At 40.2% G+C, this 26,262-nt stretch overlaps 2 protein-coding genes across 3 annotated transcripts in view; one reads left to right on the top strand and one right to left on the bottom strand.

Moving 5' to 3' along the window:
- The window catches only part of CDCA2 (cell division cycle associated 2), a 49,205-nt gene extending 37,025 nt beyond the window's left edge, over nt 1-12,180 (bottom strand). Inside the window, exons 1-4 of the mRNA XM_060300040.1 lie at nt 12,081-12,180; nt 11,246-11,309; nt 10,980-11,153; nt 9,744-9,889 (exon numbers count right to left, since the gene is read on the bottom strand). Of these exons, the coding sequence (XP_060156023.1) occupies nt 9,744-9,889; nt 10,980-11,153; nt 11,246-11,309 (384 nt within the window). The 5' untranslated portion in view covers nt 12,081-12,180. The remainder of the gene's footprint in view (nt 1-9,743; nt 9,890-10,979; nt 11,154-11,245; nt 11,310-12,080) is intronic.
- A 684-nt stretch (nt 12,181-12,864) lies between these two features.
- KCTD9 (potassium channel tetramerization domain containing 9) overlaps nt 12,865-26,262 on the top strand; it is a 61,294-nt gene continuing 47,896 nt past the window's right edge. For both annotated transcript variants that reach the window (XM_060301268.2, XM_030879065.3), the window contains exons 1-2: nt 12,865-12,993; nt 23,539-23,660. In XM_060301268.2, coding sequence (XP_060157251.1) covers nt 12,946-12,993; nt 23,539-23,660 — 170 coding nt within the window. In that variant the 5' untranslated portion in view covers nt 12,865-12,945. The remainder of the gene's footprint in view (nt 12,994-23,538; nt 23,661-26,262) is intronic.

Here is a 26,262-nt window from a genome sequence, read left to right as displayed (position 1 = left end):
CTCGCACAGAAACAAAGACCCAACACAGCCAAAAATAAATAAATAAATAAATTTATTTTAAAAATTGTTGTTTCTCTGTTTCCTGACGGAGAAAGAGAACAATGTTCATATACAAAAAGTAAAGGAAGCATTCAAAAACGTACTGCATTTTTGATGCTTTTGTCTTAGGAATTATATCGGTCAGTCAACATTCTTTCCACGTACCAGAAACTATTCAAGGGGCTCAGGATACAGGGGGAAATTACATTCTAGAGTGAAACTCTGAAAACATATTAATATAGTTTCAGGTACAAGAGGTGCCACTGAGAAGGTAAAAAAGGAGTGTGGCAAAAAAAAAAAAAAAAAGGGGGTGATCCCACGTACTGCAAAAAAAGAGTGTGATTTAGTAATAACAGTGCTGCTTTACTTGAGTCAGGACAGCGCTCTGTCAGGAGTAACATCTGAGTTGGAACTGAAACAGAAAGTGGTAGTTAAGGGAAGATACTGGGGAAGGAAGGCATTCTGCAAGAACAAGCCGGAACAAGAGCAAAGGCCCTGAGATGGAAGGAGGATGCAGCAGGAAGAAGGCCCGCGTGCCCAGAAAACAGCAGGAGATGGCGAGCTGAGAATAGGGATAGGCAGGGCTCAGATCGGGGAGGGCACTCAAGGCTTCAAGATGGGGTTTGAGTTTAATTCACGGCATAACAGGAAGCCACGGGAAGGTTTTAAGAGGCAGAGTGAATGATCTGATTCATTCTTTAAAAGTATCTCTTTGACTGCTCTGTGGGATGGTGGACGGACCAGGGAAGGAGGGAAATAAGGAGACCAGTTATGAAGAAGCAGCTGGTGATTCAGGTAGAAATCACATTAGGGTTGTAGCAATGGAGCTGGGGGACATGAGGAATTACAGATAGGTTTCTGAAATGAAGCCGAAAGGTAATAATGGGTTGGATGTGGGAGATGAAAAGGAAAAAAAAAGGAAGGAACCGAGGAAGATTGGTAAGTTGTTGGCCTGAGCGACTGGACGGCAGCGTGTACTGAGATGAGGAAGTTGACCGGAAGATCTCGTGGGGGATGGAAACCTGAAGTTTGGCTGTGGCCGTGTAACACTCGGAATGCTTACTGGAACACCCAAAGGCAGATGGTGAATAGGCAACTGGGTATCTAAGTCTGGAGCTCTACAGAACTCTGGGCCACTGTTAGACATTTGAGTCATCAGCCTATAGATGATGTTCAAAGCCATAGCAAAGGATTAGTTTACCTAAGGAAAGCAAAGAAAAGGGGGCAGAGGAGAGCCCTGGGGAGCTCAAGCATTTGTGAGGGGAAAACTGGAAGGCCTGGAATAAGCAAATGAAACACAGGAACGGATGACAGTGACACAGGAAGAAAATCAGGTCAGTGTGGTATCCCAGGAACAAAGAAAACGCTTCAAGGAGGGAGTAGCTAAACTCAGTCAAAAGCTGAGGCAAGGTTGCGTAGGATGCAAACTTAGACTTAATCTTTGTCTTGGCCAAGATGCGGGCCATTTGTGATCAAAGACAAAAGTCTTCTCAATGGAGTGGTAGAAACAAAAGTCCGATTGGAGTGGCTACAGCAGAGAGAATGGAGGGAAGGAAGTGGAGCAAGACAGGACAGATGGCTGTTCAAGGAGCTTTGCTGTGATGGACAGGCATAGGAATGGGATGCCATGGGGGTCTAGGAAGAGTTAAAGGGACAGAGTAAGACAAATGCATAAGGAAAAACAGGTCAGAATAACATACATGGTCATAATGATGTAAACATTCGAATACTGATGTAACCAATCTATTGGGAACTTATAGAGGATGGGAAGTGCATACATACATTTACGATAAAAGGTATGAGGAAGAAAGAGGGCTAACTTTCCACTGAACACAATGGGAAGTCAATAACTAATGCCATAACACTTAAAGATCAAGAAGTAGCAATTAGGCAAAAAAAAAAAAAAAAAAGGAAGAAAGAAAGAAAGAAAAAGAAAAGAAAAGGCATGCAAACTGGAAAGGGAAAAGTAAAACTGTCACTATTTGCAGATACATATTATATATAGAAAACGACTACACCAAAAAAACTGCTAGAATAAACAAATTCAGTAAAATTGCATAATACAAAATAAGCATACAAAAATGTTGTGTTTCTACACCCAAATAATTATCAGAAAGAGAAATTAAGAGAACAATCCCATTTACAACTTCATCAAAAAGAATAAAAAACTTAGGAATAAGTTTAACCAAGGAACTGAAAGACGTGCATCCTGAAAACTATAAGACACTGATGAAAGGAACTGAAAAAGACACAAATAAATGGAAAGATATTTTGTGCTCATGGACTGGAAGAAATAATATTGTTAAAATGTCCATACTACCCAAAGCAATCTACAGATCCACTGCAATCCCTGTCTAAATTCCAACAGTATTTATCACAGAAATGAAACAAACAATCCTAAAGCTTGTACGGAACCACAAAAGGCCCTGAATAGCCAAAGCAATTTTGAGAAAGAACAACAAAGCCGGAGGCATCATGCACCCCGATTTCAAACTATAATACTATAGTAATCAAAACAGAAAAAGATGCATAGGTCAATGGAAGAGAATAGGGAGCCCAGAAAAAAGCCAACCCATATATGCTCCATTAATTTACAACAAAGGAACCAAGAATCTACAGGCATAACTTGGAGATACTGTGGGTTAGGTTCCAGGTCACCACAATAAAGTGAATATTGCAGTAAAGCAAGTCACAAATGTTTCGGTTTCCCGGTGCATATACAAGTTATGTTCACACCATACTGTATTCTATTAAGTGCACAACAGCATTATGTCTAACAGCGTACATATCTTAATTAAAAAACCTTATTGCTAAAAAATGCTAACCATCATCTGAGCCTTCAGTGAGCAGCAATCTTTTTGCTGGTGGAGGGTCTTGCCTCAAAGACTGATCAGAGTGGTGGCCGCTCAAAGTTGGAGTGTCTGTGGCAATTTCCTAAAATAAGACAACAATGAAGTTTGCCACACAGATTGACTTTCTTTCACAAACGATTTCTCTGTAGCATGCAATGCTGTCTGACACCATTTTACCCACAGAACTTCTTTCAGAATTAGAGCCAATCCTCTCAAACCCTGCAGCTGATTTATCAACTATGTTTATGTAATATTCTAAATCCTTTGTCATCATTTCAACAGTCTTCAAAGCATCTTTACCAGGAATAGATTTCATCTCAAGGAACTTTCTTTGCTCATCCATAAGAAGCAACTCCTCATCCATTTAAAAGTTTTATCATAAGATGGCAGCAATTCAGTCACATCTTCAGGCTCCACTTCTAATTCTCTATTTCTACCACATCTGCAGTTACTTCCTTGAACCCCTCAAAGTCTTGGGTCCCACAAAGTCATCCACGAGGGTTGGAATCAACTTCTTCCAAACTCTTATTAATGTTGATATTTTGATCTCTGATCCCTTTCCGTGAATCATGAATGTCCTTAATGGCATCTAGAACGATGAATCCTTTCCAGAATGTTTTCAATTTACTCTGCCCAGATCCAGAGGAACCACCATATATGACAGCTATAGGCTTACAAAATGTTTATCTTAAATAATAAGACTTGAAAATCAAAATTATTCCTTGATCCATGGGCTGCAGAATAGATGTGTTAGCACGCATGAAAACAACGTGAATCACATTGTACATCTCCATCAAAGCTGTTGGGTGACCAAGTGCACTGTCAATGAGCAGTAATATTTTGAAAGGAATCTTTTCACTGAGCAGTAGGTCTCAATAGAGGGCTTAAAATATTCCGTAAACCATACTGTAATCAGATATGCTATCATCCAGGCTTTGTTGTTCCATTTTTAGAGCACAGGCAGAATAGATTTAGCAAAACTCTTAAGGGCCCTAGGATTTTCAGAATGGTAAATCAACTTTGAATTCAGCTTCAAGTCACCAGCAGCAGCATTAGCCCTTAACAAGAGAGTCAGCCCGTCCTTGAAGCTTTGAAGCCAGGCATTGAGTTCTACTCTTTAGTTATGGAAGCCCTAGATGGCATCTTTTCCCAATGTAAAGCTATTTCATCTATATTGAAAATCTGTTGTTTAGTGTAGCCACTTTCATTAATTATCTTAGCTAGATCTATCCCCTGGATAATTTGCTGCTTCACCTTGCTTTTATGTTATGGAGACGGCTTCTTTCCTTAAACCTCATGAGCCAACCTCTGCTAGTTTCAAACTTTTCTTCTGCAGCTTCCTCATCTCTCTCAGGTTTCATAGAACTGAAGAGAATTAGGGCCATACTCTTGATTAGGCCCTGGCTTAAGTGAATGTTGTGGCTGGTTTGATCTTCTATCCAGACCACTAAAACTTTCTCCATATCTGCAGTAAGACTGTTTTGCTCTCTCATCACTCGTGTGTTCACTAGCGTAGAACTTTTAATTTCATTCGAGAGCTTTTCCTTTGCATTCACAACTTGGCTAACTGGCCAAAAGGCCTAGCTTTCAGCCTATCTCAGCTTTTGACATGCCTTCCCCACTAAGCTTAATAATTTCTTGCTTTTGATTTAAAGTGAGAGATGTGCAACTCTTCCTTTCACTTGAACAGTTAGAGGCCTAATTTCAATAGTGTTATTCTCAGGGAATAGGAAGGCCTAAGGAGAGAGAGAGAGAGATGGGGGAATGGCAGGTTGGTGGAGCAGTTTGAACACACACACACACACACACTCACACACACACACACAGCATTTATCAATTTTCGCCATCTTATATGGGTGCAGTTCGTGGAGCCCTAAAATAATTACAATGGTAATATCAAATATCACTGATCACCTTAATAGTAATGATATGATATAATAATAAAAGATAATAATGAAAAAGTTTGAAATATTGCAAGAATTACCAAAATGTGACACAGAGATACAAAGTGAGCAAATACTGTTGGAAAAATGGTGCCAGTAGACTTGCTTGACTCAGGGTAGCCACAAACCTTCAATTTGTTAAAAAAAAAAAAAAAAGGGGGTCTTCTCTGGTGGCGCAGTAGTTAAGAATCCGCCTGCCAATGCAGGGGACATGGGTTCGAGCCCTGGACCGGGAAGATCCCACATGCCATGGAGTAACTAAGCCCGTGTGCCACAACTGCTGAGCCTGCGCTCTAGAGCCTGCGGACCACAACTACTGAAGCCCGTGCGCCTAGAGCCCGTGCTCCACAAGAGAGGCCGCTGCAGTGAGAGGCCCACGCACCGCAGCGAAGTGCGGCCCCCACCTGCCCCAACTAGAGAAAGCCCGCGCGCAGAAATGAAGACCCAACGCGGCCAAAAATAAATAAATAAATTTATTTTAAGAAATGCAAAGCACAATAAAGTAAAGCACAATAAAAGGGGGTATGCCTATACAACGAGAAAAGGACAGTCTCTTCTATAAATGGTGTTGGGAAAACTGAACAGATACAAAAAAGAATGAAACTGGACCATTATCTTACACCATACACAAAATGGATTAAAGATTTGAACATAAGACCTGAAACTGTAAAACTCCTAGGTGAAAACAGGTGATAAGCAACTTGACATAAGTCTTGGTGATGATTTTTTGGATTTGACACCAAAAGCAAAGGCACCAAAAGCAAGAACGAACAAGTGAGACTATATTAAACTAAAAAGCTTCTGCACAAACGGGAGCAAATTTGCAAATCATATGTCTGATAAGGGGTTAATGTCCAAAATATAAAAAGAACTCACTTCAACTCAACAGCAGAAAACCAATCTGATTAAAAAATGGGCAGAGGATCTGAATACGCATTTTTCCAAAGACATACAGATGGTCAACAGGTACATGAAAAGGTGCTCAGCATTACTAATCAGCTGGAAAATGCAAATCAAAACCGCAATGACATATCACCTCATACCTGTCAGAATGGTTATTACTGAAAACACAAGAGAGAACAAGTGTTGGTGAAGATGTGGAGAAAAGGGAACCCTTGTGCACTGTTGGTCAGAATGCAAATTGGTGCAGCCACTATGGAGAACGGTATGGAGGTTCCTCAAAAAATTAAGAAGTACTATATGATCCAGAAACTCTACTTCTGGGTGCTTAATCAAAGGAAAACAGTAACTCAAAAAGATATATGTACGCCCATGTTCAACACAGTATTATTTACAACAGCCAAGATATGGAAACAACCTAATTGTCGCTTGATGAATGAATGGATAAAGAAATTGTGGTATATACACAATGGAATATTATTCGGCCATAAGAATGAAACCTTGCCATTTGCAACAACACGTATGGACTTCAAGGGCCTTACGCTAAGTCAGTCAATCAGAGAAAGACAAATACCATATGATCTCACTTATCTGTGGAATCTAAGACAAACACACAAAAGAAAACAAAAAAGTCAAACCAAGCTCATAAATACAGAGAAGAGATTGGTGGCTGGTTGTTGGGAGTGTGTAAAAAATAGGTGAAGGGGGTCAAGAGGTATAAACTTTCAGTTATAAAATAAATAAGTCATGGAAATAATATACAGCATGGTGACTATAATTAATAATACTGTATTGCATATTTGAAAGTTGCTAAAAGAGTAGATCTTAAAAGTTCTCATCACAGGGAAAAAAGAATTTGTAACTATGTGCGGTGATCATTTTGCAATATATATCCCTCATCTTTCCTCCACTACTCTTGTTTTCATTCTTGAATATCTCAATGCTAGATACTACAACTATATATTCCAGTAATTCTTTTAATAAGTACAGTCATATGATGTGTGTGGGGATGTGTTTATGTACATATGTGTATGTATATCCTTAAGAAAAAAAAAAGAAAAATCAACAGCAGATATGGAATGTCACCAAACAAAAACCGACTTAGTCCAGAGAAAGCTGAAACTGACAGGGGCTCCTTAGGGTGGTCTGATAACAGGAAACAAGCAGACTTGCTAGAGACCCCCAGAAAGGCTCAGGTTATCTAAAGCATCAGATATTCAATATGTCTGAAACAAGGGTCCAGGGCAATGCTGAAGCTGTATCAGTAGCACTTGAACCCACAGATCTCTCCACAAATAGCAAAGAACCTTTATGTTTTGGAGGGAACCTTTATGTTTTAGGACTCTATGAGATCTAAACAGCTAAGGATAGGAGGCCCTGTACTGAAAACAGTTTGTCTAAGTCTTCTCAATGACCTCCAGCCACTTTCCACATTTGCCTTCCACGGTTCTAGGGCTCAGGTTTACATCCCCAGGAATTCCCTCAAAGAAAACAGATCTGCCAAAGAGAAAGTACCCACAGGATTCTAATATTTGGGAGTTCCTTCACTGAAAAAGTGGCCCCGTTGTCCTACATGGAAATCCACTAGCCAACAGAGCCAGACCACACACAGTTAGCTCCCAGTCAGTTTTTAAAGTGTCACACCTTCAAATGTGAACAGAGTCAAGGATCACAAGGCATCTGAAGAAAGATTTGAGAATGAGCCAGAACCTAAAATAATTAGGTAGCAAAATGAGACCCCATGAAATAAGGAAGAAAACTTCAACAAAACTATAATGTCCTCAACAATGCACAGTGAAAGATAGTCCATCATGATAAATTAAAAGACTAAACCAAAAAAAAAAAGTACTTATTAATCACAGGAAAAACAAAAATCATGCAAGAAAGGAAATACGGCCCTAACACACCATATGGCAATTCATGAAAAATATCTATAGGGTTAGATAATACATACTAAACCCTAATTTAAACACAAATTGTAATTGGTTGTACTGGTAGGAAGGCAGGAAGAGGAAAGTGTCAGGACAGCTATGGCTAGGAGATGTGAGAGCAAAATCCTCATTTTTCACAGAAATAACAACAATGATAGCATAAAACATACCATGTTCCAGGCACAGTTGTAAGTACTTCATATCTATTAATTTATTCAACCTCATAAAACCCCTGCTACATTATCACCCCGTTTTATACGTGAGGAAACTGGAACAGAAAATTCAAGTAATTTGCCAAAAGTCACAATTAACTAATAATAAAGCCTAGAATCAAACGCCGACAATACAGCTCCACAGGCCATGTTCCCATATACCCTAACACAGTTCTCAAGAAGTTTTTACACCCTAAAGAATTATTGAGCACACCAAAGACTCTTAGTTCACGTTCGTTATATCTATCAAGAATATTTCAACAGCTTTTCCAGAATTGTGGATATCCTTTAATGCAACACAAAATTCAATGAAGATTTCTTCAACAGTTGCAATGTCAAATATGAAATCTTATCAATGAACTTTTCATATTGTTATGTTAAAATCCATGGGCCTATCCTGCAACTTGAGGGTATAATTTGCATGTACTGGTCGCGTAGAAAATACTGGTTCACTCAGTTATGTGTATCTTCCAAATGTTAACATATTTTACTGTGCAATATCCAAACGTCACATTAATATCCCCACTGATCCATCAGAAAAGTGCAGCCATTGGGAAGCTGCCAAGTAAGATCACAGTCATGAATACAAGTTTTCCAAAATTCTGATGTTCTCTCAAAAACTCGAATTTTTTTCATTGGTAAGAAACATCTGGCTTTCCTTGAAGTGGCAGGTTCACTGCTCATTTCTGAGAAAATGCCAGCCACGTTCCCAAGTCTGACTAACCATGTCTGTCAGTCATTCTTTCAGATAAGCACGATGTTCCATGAAAAAGTGGCTAGTTCAACTCACAGCTCAAACAATCACGTCCATAACTTCCCTGGAAACACCCACCACACTTCGGTATATACTTTGGAAATGCCTGGTGTCTACTTCCCGTCACACATAATATTCCAGGCTTGAAAATTAATAAAGTGTATAATTTTTATTGCTTCATCAAGGATGTTAAGTGAAACTGGCCTTATTATTGTTTTCTGTAAACGATGAACAGGGTTGAAGGTAAAATCATTGCTTGATGCCATCAGTTTTAACCACCGCTGCTCTTACACCATGAGTGCAAACATCAACACAGTGAAAAAGGGCAAATAACACCTTAGTGCTGTTTCAACAAATAGTCTGACCTCATGGACCTCTTGGATGGGACTCAGGTATTCCCAGGAATCTGCAGATAATTTCTGAGAAGCCCTGCACTGCACTAAACAGCCTCATGTATACACAGGGTCTAAAACGAAAAATAAAGAAGTGGCAATAAAAGTACTTTTTAAAATAGGAAGGCCCATACCAAAAGAGCCAAACGAGCCAAAGAAGGGCAAGCCCGGGACTGTCTTTCGTAGCAAGTCTTGTACTATTTGACTTTTTTAGAAGCATGTATTATTCTGATAAAAATCTGCAAAAATATCTAAATACTTCCCCATCAACAAACACTTCGCTCCTTTCCACAAGGTTATCCCAAATACATTTTGGTGGGGGTGCGGGGAACTCTTGCCCCTACATGTCAACACACAGTAGTCACAAAAGTATTAGACACTTACAGACAAAATATTAAAAGAAAAAGGTCGGAAAACACTGCCTCACCTCATTAGAGAAAAACAGACATGAACTAGACAAAAGTGTGCAAAATAAAACAGAAAGCGCCTCCAGAACACCACTTCTATCCAGGATCTCATAGCCTTTAACAGAACCATGCTCAACATCAACATTTAAACTAAGCGCACAATCTCTGTTAAGACACAGAGAAAATATTCTCTCTCCAGATCCAAAACGGATGAGGTGCACTGGAGAGTACCAACTCTGTACAAAAGCTTTCTAACAGAGCAAAACATACTCCTAGAAGAATTCATGACGGAACTTAAAAAACAAAACCATACCTGACAAGGGGAATTCTTGGTCAAAGAAGCATTCTTTAAATTCCGCTGCTGGGCAATGAAACGAATTAGATGGTTTGTTTCCGGAGAGCCCCGAACACCAACTGTAGAGCGTCGTCTGGATTTTTTAAGGTAGGATGATGACTTTCCTATAATAAAAACTCTTTTGTAAGTTGGAACACAACAAGGCAATCAGTAATCATGCCCTGAATATCCATGATCCACCAGCCTGAGAGAGAATATGATGAACGCATCGTACAGGGATCTAAGTGGAAAAGTACAGGCAAAATTGTGCACACATTATCAGATGGGTAGCTACCTTTGTTTTGTCTATTGATTTATTCCATGCCTCTGGAGAGGTGCTTGGCACATAGCAGGTGTTTATCAAAAAGTTGTGGAACAAATGCATGAATACATTTGAATTAACAGGTCTCATTTTTGTTTCTTACTTCCTGCACAGAGTTGGTAATGGATTGCTTTGGACTCAAAATTTCTTTTTCTGATCCCCAAGGACGATCTCCCCCCAGGCACACACTCTCACATCCTCAATTGTTCAAAATAATTTGTTTCTCTTAGATACCTGTCTACCTTCAGCACACTACCCTGAATTCCAACCAGTCTAGCTTTTTGAAGGTCTAAGAATGATGTTCTTGAGAAGGGAACACAGGTTGGCATCCACTTCGGTCTTGTCTCCATCAGGTATTACTAGTCTAGTGCCCCCTGATTTTCAAGTCCCCCATTACCCTCCATTTCTAAATTCTATTCTCTAATTCCATTCCCATTATTTGTTTCTTCAGCTAAATCAGACTTCACAGGTGAATTTCATTTCTATTCCATAAGGGAGATTAGCCTGAGTCAATTTTCTGTTTGAGATTTTGAAAGAGGTATGCCCCAGTCTTTCAATGTCATATTTTCTTAATTGCCCTTCAACTTTCTCTCATTTTTACCATACATGACCATAAAATGTATTACTATTTTCACATACACACTCCTGTATCCCATGTGTTGGGTCAAAGAGTGACTCGCACACATGTCCTTTTCCAGTTTGGGCCTGGAGCGTAGCTGTGACTTAGGAACAGTATCATGCTGGGTGCCCTGGGACCCTGATCTCCCTGATCCAGCAAGTCTGAAAGTCAATCAATTTAAATAAAGTAATAAGATACACAGGGTAAGTGAACAAAATAGAGTTTAATTTTTCAACTTTTAAAGGCACTGCAATAGAAGAAGAACATCTCTTACCTGAAGAGTTCTTTACAAAACTTTCAGGTGTAATTCCCAATTGCTCCACAGTTACTGTGGAAAAGTTCAAAGGTGACTGAAAAGCATCTGACATGCAACGATTAGGAGTCACTTCAGCTGCAGGCTTGTGAGGAGTTACAAGCTTCCCATTTCCCAAAATGAAAGAGGTATCTTCTGAAACAGACAACATGTAGGGTCTAAACATCATTATCAAGATAAACACCTAAACCTTAAATTTCACAAAGAAACAACAGGTCACTACATACCAGCGTTATTAATAGCAGACTCCTTGGTTTCAAGGGGCTTGCTGTCTTTTGAACTATCATCCATCTAAAAAAGAGAGAGAAGAAAGAAAAAAGAAAAATAACCCCACCTCCAAAATTAATGTGATTTGATCGAGATCCTCTTTCAAGACTGAATTCTAATACAACCTATACTGGCACGAAAACGGATGACAAGAGACTACTTTTGGAGCTCAAATTAAAGAGAAATGGAGGAAACTGCTGCTCGGGATGAAACAAAGCAGATCCCATACAATAAAGCCAAGGCTTTCCAACCTTAGCGAACATCAGAATCATCCAGGCACCCTGTTGGAGAAGCGGTTTTGCGGATTCCCAAAAATTCTAATTCAGGAGGTCTGGCTGGGCCCCAGAAATCTGCATTTTAAAAAGCAGGCGGGTGATCCAGTAGAACACACTTCTGAGAAACACGTCGAAGAAACAGCTCTGCGCCACTACTGTCTCGGAACTCCCAACCAGGCCGCTTGCCTTACCTTCCTCGGGTTTATTTTGAACACTCCGCCGATGAGTGTCGTGGCTGTCCTGCCTTCTAGACTTCGGCTCTCTGGTCCTGATGGGCTCGCTCGAGAAAGTAACTGTCGGCCGCCAAGCCAGCCGCGGGGGGCTACCTGGTCCCCGGCCGCCGACCCCCAGACCCCACAGCCGGCGTTACCTATACCCTCCCCTCCGCCCGTCCGCGGCCCGCCGCCCGATTCAAATCGCCGGCCCCGCCTCCTCGGCCTCCCGGCGTTACTCTGAGAATCTCTACGCCCACGCCACTCGCACGTGTGCGCGCGCGCACCGAACTCTCCCAGACCTCTACCTCGCCTTCCCAGGAACAGGAGTGGCTTCGTGGGCTCCGAGAAACACCACCGCTAGCCGCAGTTGACACACTGTCCAGAGAGCTCCACTACTGACCTGCGTCCCCGGGAACTATTTTCCGTGAGAGCCTCGCGGAGGAATTATCTAGTTAGCCGTTTGGTTCCGTCCCCGGCCTTTCGATTGGATGTTGCGAACTTCGAAAAGAATCATTGAACCAATCCTGACAGAACGACGGGCTGGCTCTTACCCAATCAGCCAGTCCCGACCGCAGCCGTTTCCTCGGTGGGTTGAGCGAGTGGGAGGGGTTAAAGTTGGGAGGCTCTGACTGGTTGTGGATCTCTTCCAGCGCTCTGCCTCTTCCCTCAAGCCCCGCCTCCGTATGCAGATGAGCTCTACCTGGTGTTGGCTATGCGCCTGCTCAGTAACGCTTTGAGCCGCCGTTCGGCTCCAGGTTCAGCTCTGATTGGCTGATAACCCTTCCCCGTCGGCTACACTGCAGCCTCTCTTCCCTCCTTCCACCTGGGCTGGGTTAGCTAGAGCCCACCCAGTGCAGGGCGATGATTGGCTGAATTTTGGCCGGCGCTGCCCGCTGATTGGCGGAGCTTAGAGTCAGTCTGGGAGAGGTGGGGGAAGGGCCCCAGGCTGACTGAGGAGCCCAGGGGCGGGGTGGGAAGGAGGACCCGCCAACCTTGGGGTGTGGGTAGGAGAGTGCGTGCCTGTGTGTGTGTGTCTGTAAGGGAAGGAAGGTGGCGAAGGGAGGAGAGTCCGAGTGGGTGGAGGGAGGGGAAGGGCGGGAAAAGAAAAAGGTGGGAGGAGAGCCAGGTGGGAGGGTGGCGACTCACTCAGGACCCAGTGGGGGCAGCGCGATGAGGCGGGTGACCCTGTTCCTTAACGGCAGCCCCAAGAATGGAAAGGTAAGGGGGTCGGGAGGAGGCGAGGCGGGCCCGGCTGCTGGGGGCGAGGGCAGCGGAGTGCGGAGCGGGCGCACAGGGCTGAGGGCTGAAGTTGGGGAGAGGGGCTGGGAGCGGGGAGGTGGGCGTGCGCCGGAGTGGGGGGCGTCCAGGAGGAGGCGAACGTCGGGTCCCCGCGGCCTCCTCCCCACCCCCGGAATCCCTAGCCCGAGCCTGCCCTTGGACTCCCCAGCTGCTCTGGGGACCAGCGCGCAGGTCAACTTGTGCTCAGTCGTTCCCAAGTCCAGGTGTGGGTCCTGGAGAACAGAGGTCTCGGAGGGCGTGAGGGGGCCGCTGTCACCTGATGCTTCTATTCCTCTTCCCACTTCCCCCAAGACCCCGCTGCCCCCCACCCCTGGCTACAGAAGGCGCCGGTTCCCACCTTCGTGCTGAGTAATGGTCTGCTCCGGAAAGTGGCCGTAACGACTAAGGCGTGTAAGGTTGATCAGGTGAAAAGAATTTCAACTCTTTCTCTCCGTGGATGAGTAAAACACTCTCCCATCCTAGGGCCAATAGACGGATGGAAAATTGGTGACATTTTCTTGATGGTCCCCCTCCCTCCCCCACTTTAGGAGCCCCAAGCCCCGCCGCCGTCAAACTTTTGTACTCGCTTTAGTCTTTCGCCGTATTTTAGTTCCGTAGAGGACTAGGACAATAGACCAAAATGGATTGATTGGACATTGCTCTTTGCTGTGTTAGGCCTTTGTTGAGTGTGTGGTGCTAAATATTTTTCCAACGCTAGAGTAAGCCAACATGAATCCTGTTCCTTCTCAGCCTCTTGCCCCACCCATGAAAGTTCGGCTTCTTTGGAAAATTTGACTGTTTAAGGCAGACGTTTATGGTGTGGCTAAATGACGTTTAGAAATAATTAAGCCTTGTGAGTCTGAGATGAAGATAGATTGGGCTCCCTGTTTCATTAGCCAGAATGGTTTGTTTCCTGCATCTTTCGGAAACATTGCACATTTTTAAATAGCGTAATTGTGCCACGGTTTAAAAAAATGGCTTTCCAGCTACTGTGCAGTTTTGAGTGAACGTGCTGTAAAAATTTGAACCGCACTGTAGTGTGTTGACTATAATGTTGCGTTCTTCTGGTTTTAGAGATTTAATACTCATAGAAAAACAGAACTGGCATAATAAATTCAAGTTCTTGAATTTTCATAAATGCTGCCTCAAAATAGGCTTCCCAAGATTCACATTATTTCTGACCCTTTTTAACTTTTTCTGTACCTGTTTTGTCTGTTGATTACTACTCATAATCTAAAACATATTGTTACGGGAAGAAAGATTTAGTAGATCCAAACTTACAATTGCAGTACGTTCTCAAAAACAGATCTCTCATTGACCCTTTTATTTAACATCTCTGCTGTGTCATTCCTGGAAGACAACATGTTTAGACCCAGCCATAAATATTTAACTATTTCTTCTGAAACTACTGAATTTTGTTCTTGTCAAAAGTTGGCTGGCTTAGTCTTGCCATATTTTTAATAAGGTGGCTTTTTTCTGAAAGCTACTTACTTTTGACTAGGTTAGGTTTTTTGTTTGTTTTGTTTTTTTGCGGTACGCGGGCCTCTTGCTGTTGTGGCCTCCCCCGTTGCGGAGCACAGGCTCCAGACGCGCAGGCTCAGTGGCCATGGCTCACGGGCCCAGCCGCTCCGCGGCATGTGGGATCTTCCCGGACCGGGGCACGAACCCGTGTCCCCTGCATCGGCAGGCGGACTCCCAACCACTGCACCACCAGGGAAGCCCTAGGTTAGGTTTTTGGATTTGATTTTATTTGCTTTAAAAATATTTTGCTAGAGAATTGGAAAAAACTCAAATAGTTAAATGTGTTTATGTTACAAAGATTATAAAATCCCAAACTAGAGAATACCAGTATGATTCAATATTAAAAATAAGTCATGCCATAATCCTTGCTACTTAACTGGAAAACATTCTGTGCCAAACTTGTCAGTGTTTCCTCTCCTCTCCCTTAAGCTGATTAAAAAAATAATATTATAATTACTCTTATTTGACCAAAGAGAGCAGAATAATACGTAACATGTATTTTCTGTATAAATAGTGACTGTATTTCGTCAGAGTTGGCATGATCTTGACATGATTTTTCATGGAGCTGAAACAAAGCACTACAAGGAGATAGAGTTTGGTTTCCTATCCACCGGTTGGAATGTCTGTGTCACTTTCATCATCTCCTTGTTTACCTAGCCTCTGTTTTTGTTTCCTGGCCATAAGAGTAATACCTGTCTTTTTCAAATAAGTTTCCCTCCTTTAAAGCTTGTTCAGTGGTTGCCAGCCTGGGCCGTGAAGCTTGGGGTTAGGAAGACACAGAGTCACAGCAGGAGACTACATCATAGACTTTTGACTTTTCTGTGCACTGAGTAAACATAAGTGTGACTACTAAATGTTTTGAAGAGGGGGCTGTGCCTTCTCTAAAACAGTGCTTTCCAGAGTGAGAGGGTCCACCACAGGGGGCGTGCAAGTGGATCCAGTAGAGTTTAAGAATAAATATTACACCTTTTATTTATATCTTTTACTTAAAGATATAAAATTATATTAAGACTTGGTTTGTCCAATCTGGAAAGACACAGGTGCTTTTTTTTTTCTTTTTTCTTGCGGTACGCGGGCCTCTCACTGTTGTGGCCTCTCCCGTTGTGGAGCACAGGCTCCGGATGCGCAGGCTCAGCGGCCATGGCTCACGGGCCCAGCCGCTCCGCGGCATGTGGGATCTTCCCGGACCGGGGCATGAACCCGTGTCCCCTGCATCGGCAGGCGGACTCCCACCCACTGCGCCACCAGAGAAGCCCGACACAGGTGCTTTTAATGACTGAGAATGTCAGCTGGTCTCAGGTCTTCTGAAAGGAGGCCGGACGTTCACATGGGAAAAGCTGACAGTCGCTTCTTCACCGGTTGGTTCCCTTTTGCATATTGTTATATGGTGAAGCTTACATGTGCCAGGTTAAGATGTGTATTATACCGTTTTCACTAAATTAACCCTCACCAAAATGCCAAGTGGCTTGACAAGATTTCTTCAAATAAGATGCAGATCAAAGACAATACTAACTAGGCAAACACAAGTAAGCCATGAGAAATGGCAGGGCTGCCACTTCTAATATAAACTCTCAGATTAAAAACAAAAAACAGGGACTTCCATGGTGGCGCAAAGGGGTTAAGAATCCGCCTGCCAATGCAGGGACACGGGTTCGAGCCCTGGTCGGGGAAGATCCCACATGCCACGGAGCAACTAAGCCCGTGCGCCACAACTACTGAGCCCACGCGCCTAGAGCCCGTGCTCCACAACAAGAGAAGCCACCGCAATGAGAAGCCCGTGCTCGCTGCAACTAGAGGAAGCCTGCACACAGCAACCAAGACCCAACACAACTCAATAAATAAATAAATAAACATTTATAAATAAAAATGCCAATCTTTAAAAAAAAACACAAACAAAAAACAGTGCATTTATAGATCGGAGAAGAGGGCAAAAAGTGCCAAATTTTAAAGAAGACTATTTGAAGTCCAATTTAATAACTGCTATTAACAGTAAATTGCTCCCCAAGTGTATATCGTTCTTTGAGATATTAGCCAATAATAGGATGAGGTCATCTCAATTAGCAAGATATTTCAAAGTACTTTCCAGCACACAAAGACAGTTTCGGATTTTTTTTTTCTTTTTCTTTTAATGTATAAAGTCAACCTTGAATTTGGCAGGAGTTCACTAAGCTTAATGATAAATATTTACGGGATTTTTACTGGTTTACTCATCATCTTGAGTCAGTAAAAGTCCTCTTATCATTTGGGAAATTATATTCTTCCTGACAGTGGTATATTCTTTATAAATAAGTAAATAAGTATACAAATGTTTGAGGCCATGCCCAAAAACGTTTTACTTAAGGGGTACATAGTGAAAAACATTTGAAGGCCATATTTCTAAAAAAAACGGGATCTTTACATTTTCGTTTGTTTAAGTTGTTCCAGAAGAGTCGGGTTTGAACCTTTTCATCCTCTCTCCATATGCCTCAGAATTCCCGTTGTTCTCCTTTTAACATTCTGTGTAATAGTTGGCATCGAGGAATATGAAATGAGAACTTAGATCTCTGACTGTAGTGAGTGGCTTTTGAGCAACCCGATGTAAATTCAAAGTTTCTGTACATCTTGGACATAAGTTGCTTTTTTTTAAATTGAGAATATTCAATAATGTGCTGTGCCAGTTTTAGACCTTTTGTATACCTTATTCATTCATTCAGTCAACACTTAAGACTGAGTTCCGTCTTTGAGGAGGAACCATGCCAGGCACTGCAGATATAGTGGGATATGAAATAGATCTTAATTCTGTACTGATGTTTACAGTCTTGGTCCCAGACCTGTTTTCTTCTGGCTTTGATATTAGGTCAGAAATGTGTTGTTGGTATTAACAGAGTTTCCAGAGTTGAATTCATTGTGTTGAGTTGAAGAAAGGTGAAAATCTATGTAAAGCTTTGTCTATTGAAATCTAAACATTAATAAGAAACTTGCTCTTCAAGTTTAAACGTTTTTAAAATGTATTTGATACATATAAAAGAATACAATAAAGAATATTAATATGCATAAAATTAAAAGAAAAATAATATAATGAATATCAGTAAACTTACCACACAGCTCAAGAAATAGCATATTATCAAAACTTAATGTGTTTGTCTACTTTCCTATATCCCATGAAGGCAGCCAATTTCATGAATTCTTTTTCAGTAAATAGTTTTGCCACGTATGTATGTATAAGTAAACTATATGTTTTGTCAGCTTTGGGATATATCATATCCTAAATTGGTATCACATTGTACATAGTCTTTTTGTTTTTGTTTTTGCGGCACGCGGGCCTCTCACTGTTGTGGCCTCTCCCGTTGCGGAGCACAGGCTCCAGATGTACAGGCTCAGCAGCCATGGCTCACGGGCCCAGCTGCTCCGCAGCATGTGGGATCTTCCCAGACCGGGGCACGAACCCGTGTCCCCTGCATCGGCAGGCAGACTCTCAACCACTGTGCCACCAGGGAAGCCCTACGTAGTCTTTTTGGACATGAGTTTTTCATTCAGTATAATATTTCTAAGATTTCATCTATATTGTCCCACATACTGATAGTTTAGTCATTTTCACTGCTTTATAATAATTATACAAAGTATATACAAATACTATCACAGTTTATCCATTCTCCTGTCAGTGGACAGTTGGGTTGTTTATTTTCTTTATATTTTGCCATGAAATTGACAGTGCTGCCACGAGTATTACTGTATATCCTGGTGCACACACGTGCAAGCATCTTTCTAGGGCAGTGGTTTGCAAACTTTAGCATGTGTTGGAATCACCTGGAGGAATTGAGCAACTATTGCTGGGCCTCATTCCCCAGAGCTTTAGATTCACTAGGTCTGGGGTGAGGCTAGGAGTTTGAATTTCTAATCTACTTCCAGGTGATCCTAATGGTGCTGGTCTAGAGACCTCACTTTTGAGAACCACTGCTCTAGGATATATATGGAAGTTGTAATTATTGGGTATTAAGGTATGTGAATGTTTAATTTTTTAAAATAATGGCAAATTGTTTTTGAAAGTCATTGTGGTAATTTATATCTCACCAGCATTGCATAAACCCTCTCATTGATACATATCCTCTTCAACATTTGCTGTTGTCAGACTTTAAAATTTTTAAATATTTTAACATTTGTCTTCTTGATGTAGTCATCTTTTTTAGGAATAAAATGTTAATTTTTGAAATGTATAAACTAAAAGTGTAGGCAGAGTAAATAGATTCTACATTTAGTTATTGTGATTGGTGGGTCAGTTGGGTAAATTGGCCTGCATAAATTCAATGATTATTTATTGATTGTGTATTATATAATAGTTATGGTGGGCATTTTAAAAAAACATGTTTTAAATACGTGTGCAGGTTTTAGTTTTTAAATTTGAATAACATAGATTACAATTTGTTTTCAGTGTTTAAAGACAGATTAAAACTTCATTAAACTGATATGTCCTGGTAGGCACAGTGTACCATTTACTTTCCCAATTGGTGGATAGCTTTCACTTGTCGTGGGATCTGAAATTTAGAAAGAATTAAGTTAAATAGTAGTATAACATAGTGGCCATAAACTTTATTTATTTATTTTTTTGGCCATAAACTTTAATAGACATGCTTCTCAGTTTATTCCATAGAATGCTTCCATTCTAAGTATAGTGCTTAGGTTATTAAAATGGATAATCACAGTGGCATGGAAACTTCAAGTCCACACTAGGAAGTAGAACACACGTGAAGCAAATAGCCATTGTAAGCGTGATCATTTTATAAATGCTTGGCCTCTCTGAGGACTAAAGTCAGCTTAGTAAATAACGGTTAGAGCTCACATCCATGATATACAAGATTTCCAATGTTGCTTTTTCCCAGCAGAGTTGATATATAATGAAGGGTACATGTGCCAGTCTGTTTGAGACTTTTTCACAAACTTAAAATCTTTTAAAGTATATCACATTTTAAAATCTGATATTCTGATTGAGATTTAAAATATTATGTCTGCAGTCTTATTTGTGAGTTATTTGTTAGTATGCTCAAGAGAGTCAGCTAAAGTGATCTTGTTGAAAACATGCTAAAAATGCCTTTCAAATGAAAAACAAGTATGTTGGCCCAACTTAAGGTAAATTTTCAGCTTTTCAATGCTATAAGATTCTTTGCAGTAATTTCAGTGCTGTTTTCTCTAATTGATGGCCCTTTGGTTATTTCATTTAAAGAAAATTGTCCATTACCAGATTACTTGTCAACTGCTAAAATAATTCTTATTTGTAAATCTAGTATCTAGAGCTATGGAAACCCTAAGTTAAAACTTTTTTCCTTTATTGCATAACTAATAGAAGTTCATTGTAACAAATCTGGAGGACAAAACAAAAACTCATAAGTGAACCTTAATTCTATCCAAAGATAGCCACTTTCCATACTCATATGAACTATATGAATATCACTTTAGAATAGCATTTCTACTGTGTACTTTGTTTTTTAACTTAATGTCAGTGGAAAAGACAAATATAACTGACTCACACACAGAAAAGGCATGTCCTCGTTCAACACTCTGAAAGCAATGAAAATTTCATCTGACATTCAAGAAACATTTATCAGAGACCTGCTATAAACCAGACACTGTGACACTTAAGAGGATCCTTTTTAAACTGGCTGCAGTTCTTTTCTGGATGTTAGAGATTTGGGTAGTACAGGGATGTACTTCATTGCTGCTCATCAGCATTACAAGGGATTATTGGTTACCTAAATTCACTGAATAACCACTTTTTACAAATTAAAAATTTATTATTAAACCTTTACAGTCTAGATAGTAAGTCAGGTTAGAAAATATTTGAGGTAATGATAAATTGTGTTCAATACTATGTGAGGGCTTATTTAAGTGATAATAAAATAAATATGAACTCAATTTGTATCTAGAATGTGCTCCTTAGTATTGCAGCCTACAAGGAAACACCTGTTGTACTTTGATTGCCCTGAAATTGCCAAACTGTGTGATGTGTGGCTTTGTTTTTGTTTTTAATCTTATAATCAAATTTGACTTCAATGGGGAGAAAAGAAAGATGGTAACTACTCAACCTTCCATACAAAACAACAGGGTTTGAGTTGGACTCTACCACTTGGTTACTGTGAATTGCTATGACATGGTCAAGCCTAACAGTTAAAATAGTTGTTTCCTTGTTCCTGACTTTCTTCTGCTCTTTGAAGCAGCAGTGTCCAATAGAACGCTCTGTGAGGAAGGAAATAACTCCATATCTGCGCTGTGTAATATGGTAACCACTAGCCATTGTGGCTGTTGAGCAGTTCATACATGACTGTTGTAACTGATGAACTGACTTATTTTAATTAATAGCAATACATTAAAACTTAAATAGCCTCTTGTAGCTAGTGGCTTCCAAATTGGACAGTGTGGCTTTCGAACATGGCAGGTGGCCTGTATTTTCATTAGGAAACAACTGACCTACAGGAAAAATCAAGTCAATCGAATGGAAGTAGAGAACAATTTAATTTGATGTATTTTTTAATTTTTTGTGGTACGCGGGCCTCTCACTGTTGTGGCCTCTCCCGTTGCGGAGCACAGGCTCCAGACGCTCAGGCTCAGCGGCCATGGCTCACGGGCCCAGCCGCTCCACAGCATGTAGGATCTTCCCAGACCGGGGCACGAACCCGTGTCCCCTGCATCGGCAGGCGGACTCTCAACCACTGCGCCACCAGGGAAGCCCAAAGTGATGTATTTTTGAAAAATAAGTTAGGTAAAGTGGTATGCTCTAATATTTAAATTCAGGAGCATAATATAGAGAGATACATAGAATTTCCAACCATTTTATGATGCTTGAGGGAGAGAAGTGAAAGGAAATGGGGTGGAGAAAGTTAATGTTAGGGCAAGGAGCTGATAATGTCAGGCGAAAGAAAACCATGTGAAGCTATACAAGAAGCAAAGAGCCAAGCGACTGACCAAAGCAAATGCAAAACACCTTTTACAGTCTGGGAACCGTGAGGGGAGAGTAAGAAGATCCTCCTTTCTAACAACAGCATTCTTGTCATAGTTGCTATTATACTAAGAATTTTCTAAATCTTTCTCCTCTGGAACTCGTATCTGCAATAATGGTTAGAATTCCAGGCTCTGTTACAAAGGTGAAAAATGGTAGGAAATACGGGGGACACGTGTTCTTCAAGCTTCCGTCATTTATGTCAGTGTCTGCTGGGTGTAAGACACTCTGCCAGGTGCTTTGTGCTGTTATCTTTTTTATCATATGGTAAAATATACACAACATAAAAGTTACCCTTTTAGCCATTTTAAGTGTACATTTCGTTGGCATTAAGTACATTCATGTGTGTAACCTCACCACTTTTCATTTCCAAAACTTTTTCATCATCCCAAACAGGAACTCTGTACTCATTAGGCAGTAATTCTCCATTACCCCTTCTGCCCCATAACCTCCTTTCTTCTACTTTTTTTTTTTTTTTTTACATCTTTATTGGAGTATAATTGCTTTACAATGGTGTGTTAGTTTCTGCTTTATAACAAAGTGAATAGTGAATCAGTTATACTTCTACTTTCTATCTCTATGAATTTGCCTGTTCTAAGTACCTCATACAAGTGGAATCCCATGATATTTGTCCTTTTTTATGTCTGGCTAATTTCACTTAGCATAGTGTTTTCAAGATTCATGCATGTTGTAGCGTGTATCAGAATCGTATTCCTTTTTAGAGCTGAATGATATTCCATTGTATGGATATGCCACATTTTGTTTATCCATTCAGACGTTTATGAGCACTTGGGTTGTGCATTATCTTTAATAATCCACGTAGTTCCCTTTAAACTCTGCTTGCCTACCCCTCTTCCCCAAAATGCCCCAGCTTGCAACACTTCTCATAGGTCATGATCCAAGAGAAAAGAGTTGGAATCTCTGTACTCTGCGGTAGAAACACTACACACTCCTATTGGCAAACAACTCGCTCCACCCTTGACTGTTCATTTACTTAACGAAAAATTCACTGTCTGCTGTACTCCAGTGACCAGTGAACAAAGGACTAGCCCCGGTTCCATTTCATATGGCACCTTTATCCAGTATCCTGTGGGAAGTCAGCTGGCTGCTCATGCTTCAGGTTCATCTCCTCACCCTCTTTTTTATTCATAATTTTCAGAGATCTGACTGATAATGATACAACTATACACAGTTACAGTTATGGCTGGAGCAAAGAATTCACTACATGTACAGAGTCTCTACCCCCTACCTAAGCAACTGCATGTATGTTGCACAAGTGTCAGACTGCCTGATTTAAAGCAGGACGGAGCAATTCATTGTAACCCAGGTCTACGCTGTACTTAGAATGTTAGCCAAAATCTGGCTTTTATACAGTATATAAATAGTTATTGAAGTTAAATGAGGTGGGAAGTCGTTAACTGTTCATATGGTCATTGACATGGTAAATGTTATAATAAACAGTAAATTTTTCCTGTTTAAAAAAGTAAACCATTCCTGTAAAAAAGGAATAATGTAAAAGCAACATCTTAAAGACTTAATAGGTCTCAGGCACTTTGGGAAGCTCTTATCATGCATTAACTCACTTCATCCTTGTGACGACCTTCTGATACAGGTGTAACTGTTCTCCTCATTGCCAGTTAGAGCCACAGAAGCATAAAGAGGTGAAATAATTTGTCTTGAGTGGACAGCTAGAAAATGCCAGAATCTAAAGTCAAGTGCGGGTCTCTTTTGTATCAGAACTGGAGCACTGTTTAACATACTGTAAGATTGTAGTTTGTTTTTAGCGACGATTTCTCTAGTCTTGGATTTCAGCAGTGTTAGGCACTAAGTAAATATTTCAGTCATAAAAGAAAAAGAGAAACTTTTAAGAACCTCTCAAAATCTCTTTTTATATGATAATCTGATTTTTTAGACCTGTTTATAGTATGGTGGTTTTTAATTTGTGAGTGACGAAATTGATTACGTAAGTTGTTCAAATTAATCTGGTGTGTTTACAGGTGGTCGCTGTATATGGAACTTTATCTGATTTGCTTTCTGTGGCCAGCAATAAACTCGGCATAAAAGCCACCAGTGTGTATAATGGGAAAGGTGGACTGATTGATGATATTGCTTTGATCAGGTAACCTTCACCTTTTTATAAGCCATCTACAGTGTGCCCTCAGCTTCTTGGTGCTATGCTGTTTCCCTTAAGCAGTATTTAATCACTGTTAAGAATGCAGAATGTTGGCAAATGATTGCCTAGAATTTGCTCTTTGGAATTTAAGTAATTTGCACTTATGATGCATTGATCAGATAGAAAACCCTGAATACATTCCAATATACTCATAGTCTTTCTGCAGAGTTCACATATGGCTATGAGGAATCTCTATGTTACTAGAAACGGATCTAATAAGACACGAATTTTTAATACTAGAAACTTAATTGATCTCTTTTATATGCTACTGCTTATTGTTCAGTTCATTTCCTAAGAATGCTTTGAATTTTATAAGCGTTTACAGAGACCTGCTTTGGTGAAAACTTGCTAAATAAGATAGCATTTTAACTAGAGTTAACTCACCAGTGATCCACCACAGTAGTGGTTTTGGTTTGTTTGTTTGTTTGGGGTTTTGTTTTTTTAAGTATGCCAGGCATATTTTAAAACCAATGTCCAGTTCACCTCATTCCATCCTCTTGGGATCATAGAATTTTGGAGCAGGAGGGGGCTCAAAGAAGATGGAATGGGAACACAAACTAAGTACTGACTCTGTGCCAGTTAAGTTGTATTTGCTTTGCCCAAGTTACCTCATTTAATCGGCAAAGCATGGACTTTTTATTTATTTTTTTGGCTGCAAGGCATGTCGGATCTTAGTTCCCTGACCAGGGATCAAACCCACACCCCCTGCGTTGGAAGTGTGGAGTCTTAGCCACTGGACTGCCAGGGAAGTCCCTGCGTGGGTTTTCTAAAATTGATGTTGTGAAGATAATGATGTTCTAAATTATGGTAGTATACAAAGTTTAATATTCAGTTAAACCCAGGTCAGAATAACCTTTCAATATAACATACTGCCTTTAAAGACTTCTAGTCCCTTTGTTTTATAAATGAGGAAACTAAACATCTGAGAATTTAAATGACTTACCCAGGTCATACATTTAATAGTTGATTTTTGTCAATTAGAGGAAAACAAATTTTCATATTAGTCTTAAAAAGTTAACTGGCATGGTGAACAAGTAGAAAAGATTATAGACTTAAAAGATAAAGATTTTAATTCCAAATAAATTAGAAGAGTTTCTTAGTTTTTCAGTATCTATCTCCCAGCTTCTATGTGTTTCTATGGATAATTGAATGATTTATATCAACCTAAATTTCTCCTTAACAAACAAGACTCTGCTTCCAAGAAAAATTCTATGTGTTCCTGTGATGTCTTACAGAAATATAATTTACATTCTTATAGAAATAAAAATGTCTACAACATAGGTCGTAATTGAAGAAGGTCATAACTGAAGCCTTCTGAACTATAAAATATCTACCTATTTAGAACTCAAACTGGTGGTTGCCAGAGGGGAGGAGACTGGCGGGGTTGGGTGAAATAGGTGAAGGGGCTTAAGAGGTACAGACTTCCAGTTATAAAATAGATAAGTCACAGGAATGTAATTGGCAGCACAAAGAATATAGTCAGTAACACTGTAATAATTTTGTATGGTGACAGACGGTTACTAGACTTATCGTGGTAATCATTTCATGTATTTTGATTGTCAACTCACTATATTGTACACTTGAAACTAACATAATATTGTGTGTCAACTATACTTCAATTAAAAAAGAGCTAGGACAAGAAATAGTATATATTTATATTATATCTACCTGTTTAATAATTTGTGGTTCACAGTACAAGCTCTGATCATTTATACTAATCGTGCGGTGGGGTGGAGCAGGGAAGGAGGATATACACTGATAATCCAGATTTTTGAATTATGGGTATTCATTTACATTTAGGTGAGTATAGTGGGTGAGTGTTTACAGCAGAGTTATTTCCAATTATATTCTTCTTAGATTTAATATGAAAATTTATTTTCATTTCCAAAGCACAAAACAGCTGATGATGTGGCAGAAAACCCTAATAAATTATTTAGGGTTATAGAATTAAAGTGAAAGAAGAAGAGTTGGCTATAGCTTTAATCATATCCTTTGAACATAACATTCTTCAGTAGTATATTCTTCAATTGATAAGAAAGCTGAATTCACATAATTTGTATAGTGGGTTTCCTTTGTTTTTTCCACTTCAAAAGTACTTTCATGTGCAGGATCTTCTTTGAATTTAAATCCAGAGGCAGTTAAGTCAGGGGGTTAAGCACTTTGAATTTTATAAACGTCACAGAGACCTACTTTGGTGAAAACTTGCTAAATAAAATAGAATGTTAAGTAGAGTTAACTCATCAGTGATCCACTACAATAGTGATTTTGGTGGGGTTTTTTTGGTTTTGGTTTTTACATACCCTCGGCAGATTTATCTCTGAGACAAGTGTCTAGTTCACCTCATTCCATTCTCATCAGATCATAGAATTTTGGAGCAGGAAGAGGCTTAAACAACCTGGGTTTAAACAAAAAACACTGGAACTTGGTCAACTTCTTTGCCACATAGATAGCAAAACGGATCTTCTACATTATTCTAAGGAATAGTTCCTCTAGTCAACAGATAATTAATGTGATTTCTGGATTTTGATGGTGGCTTTTTAAATTTTGA

Source organism: Globicephala melas, chromosome 6, assembly GCF_963455315.2.
Source record: "Globicephala melas chromosome 6, mGloMel1.2, whole genome shotgun sequence".
Classification (NCBI taxonomy): Eukaryota; Metazoa; Chordata; class Mammalia; order Artiodactyla; family Delphinidae; genus Globicephala; species Globicephala melas.
This window is presented reverse-complemented; position numbering and strand designations above follow the sequence as displayed.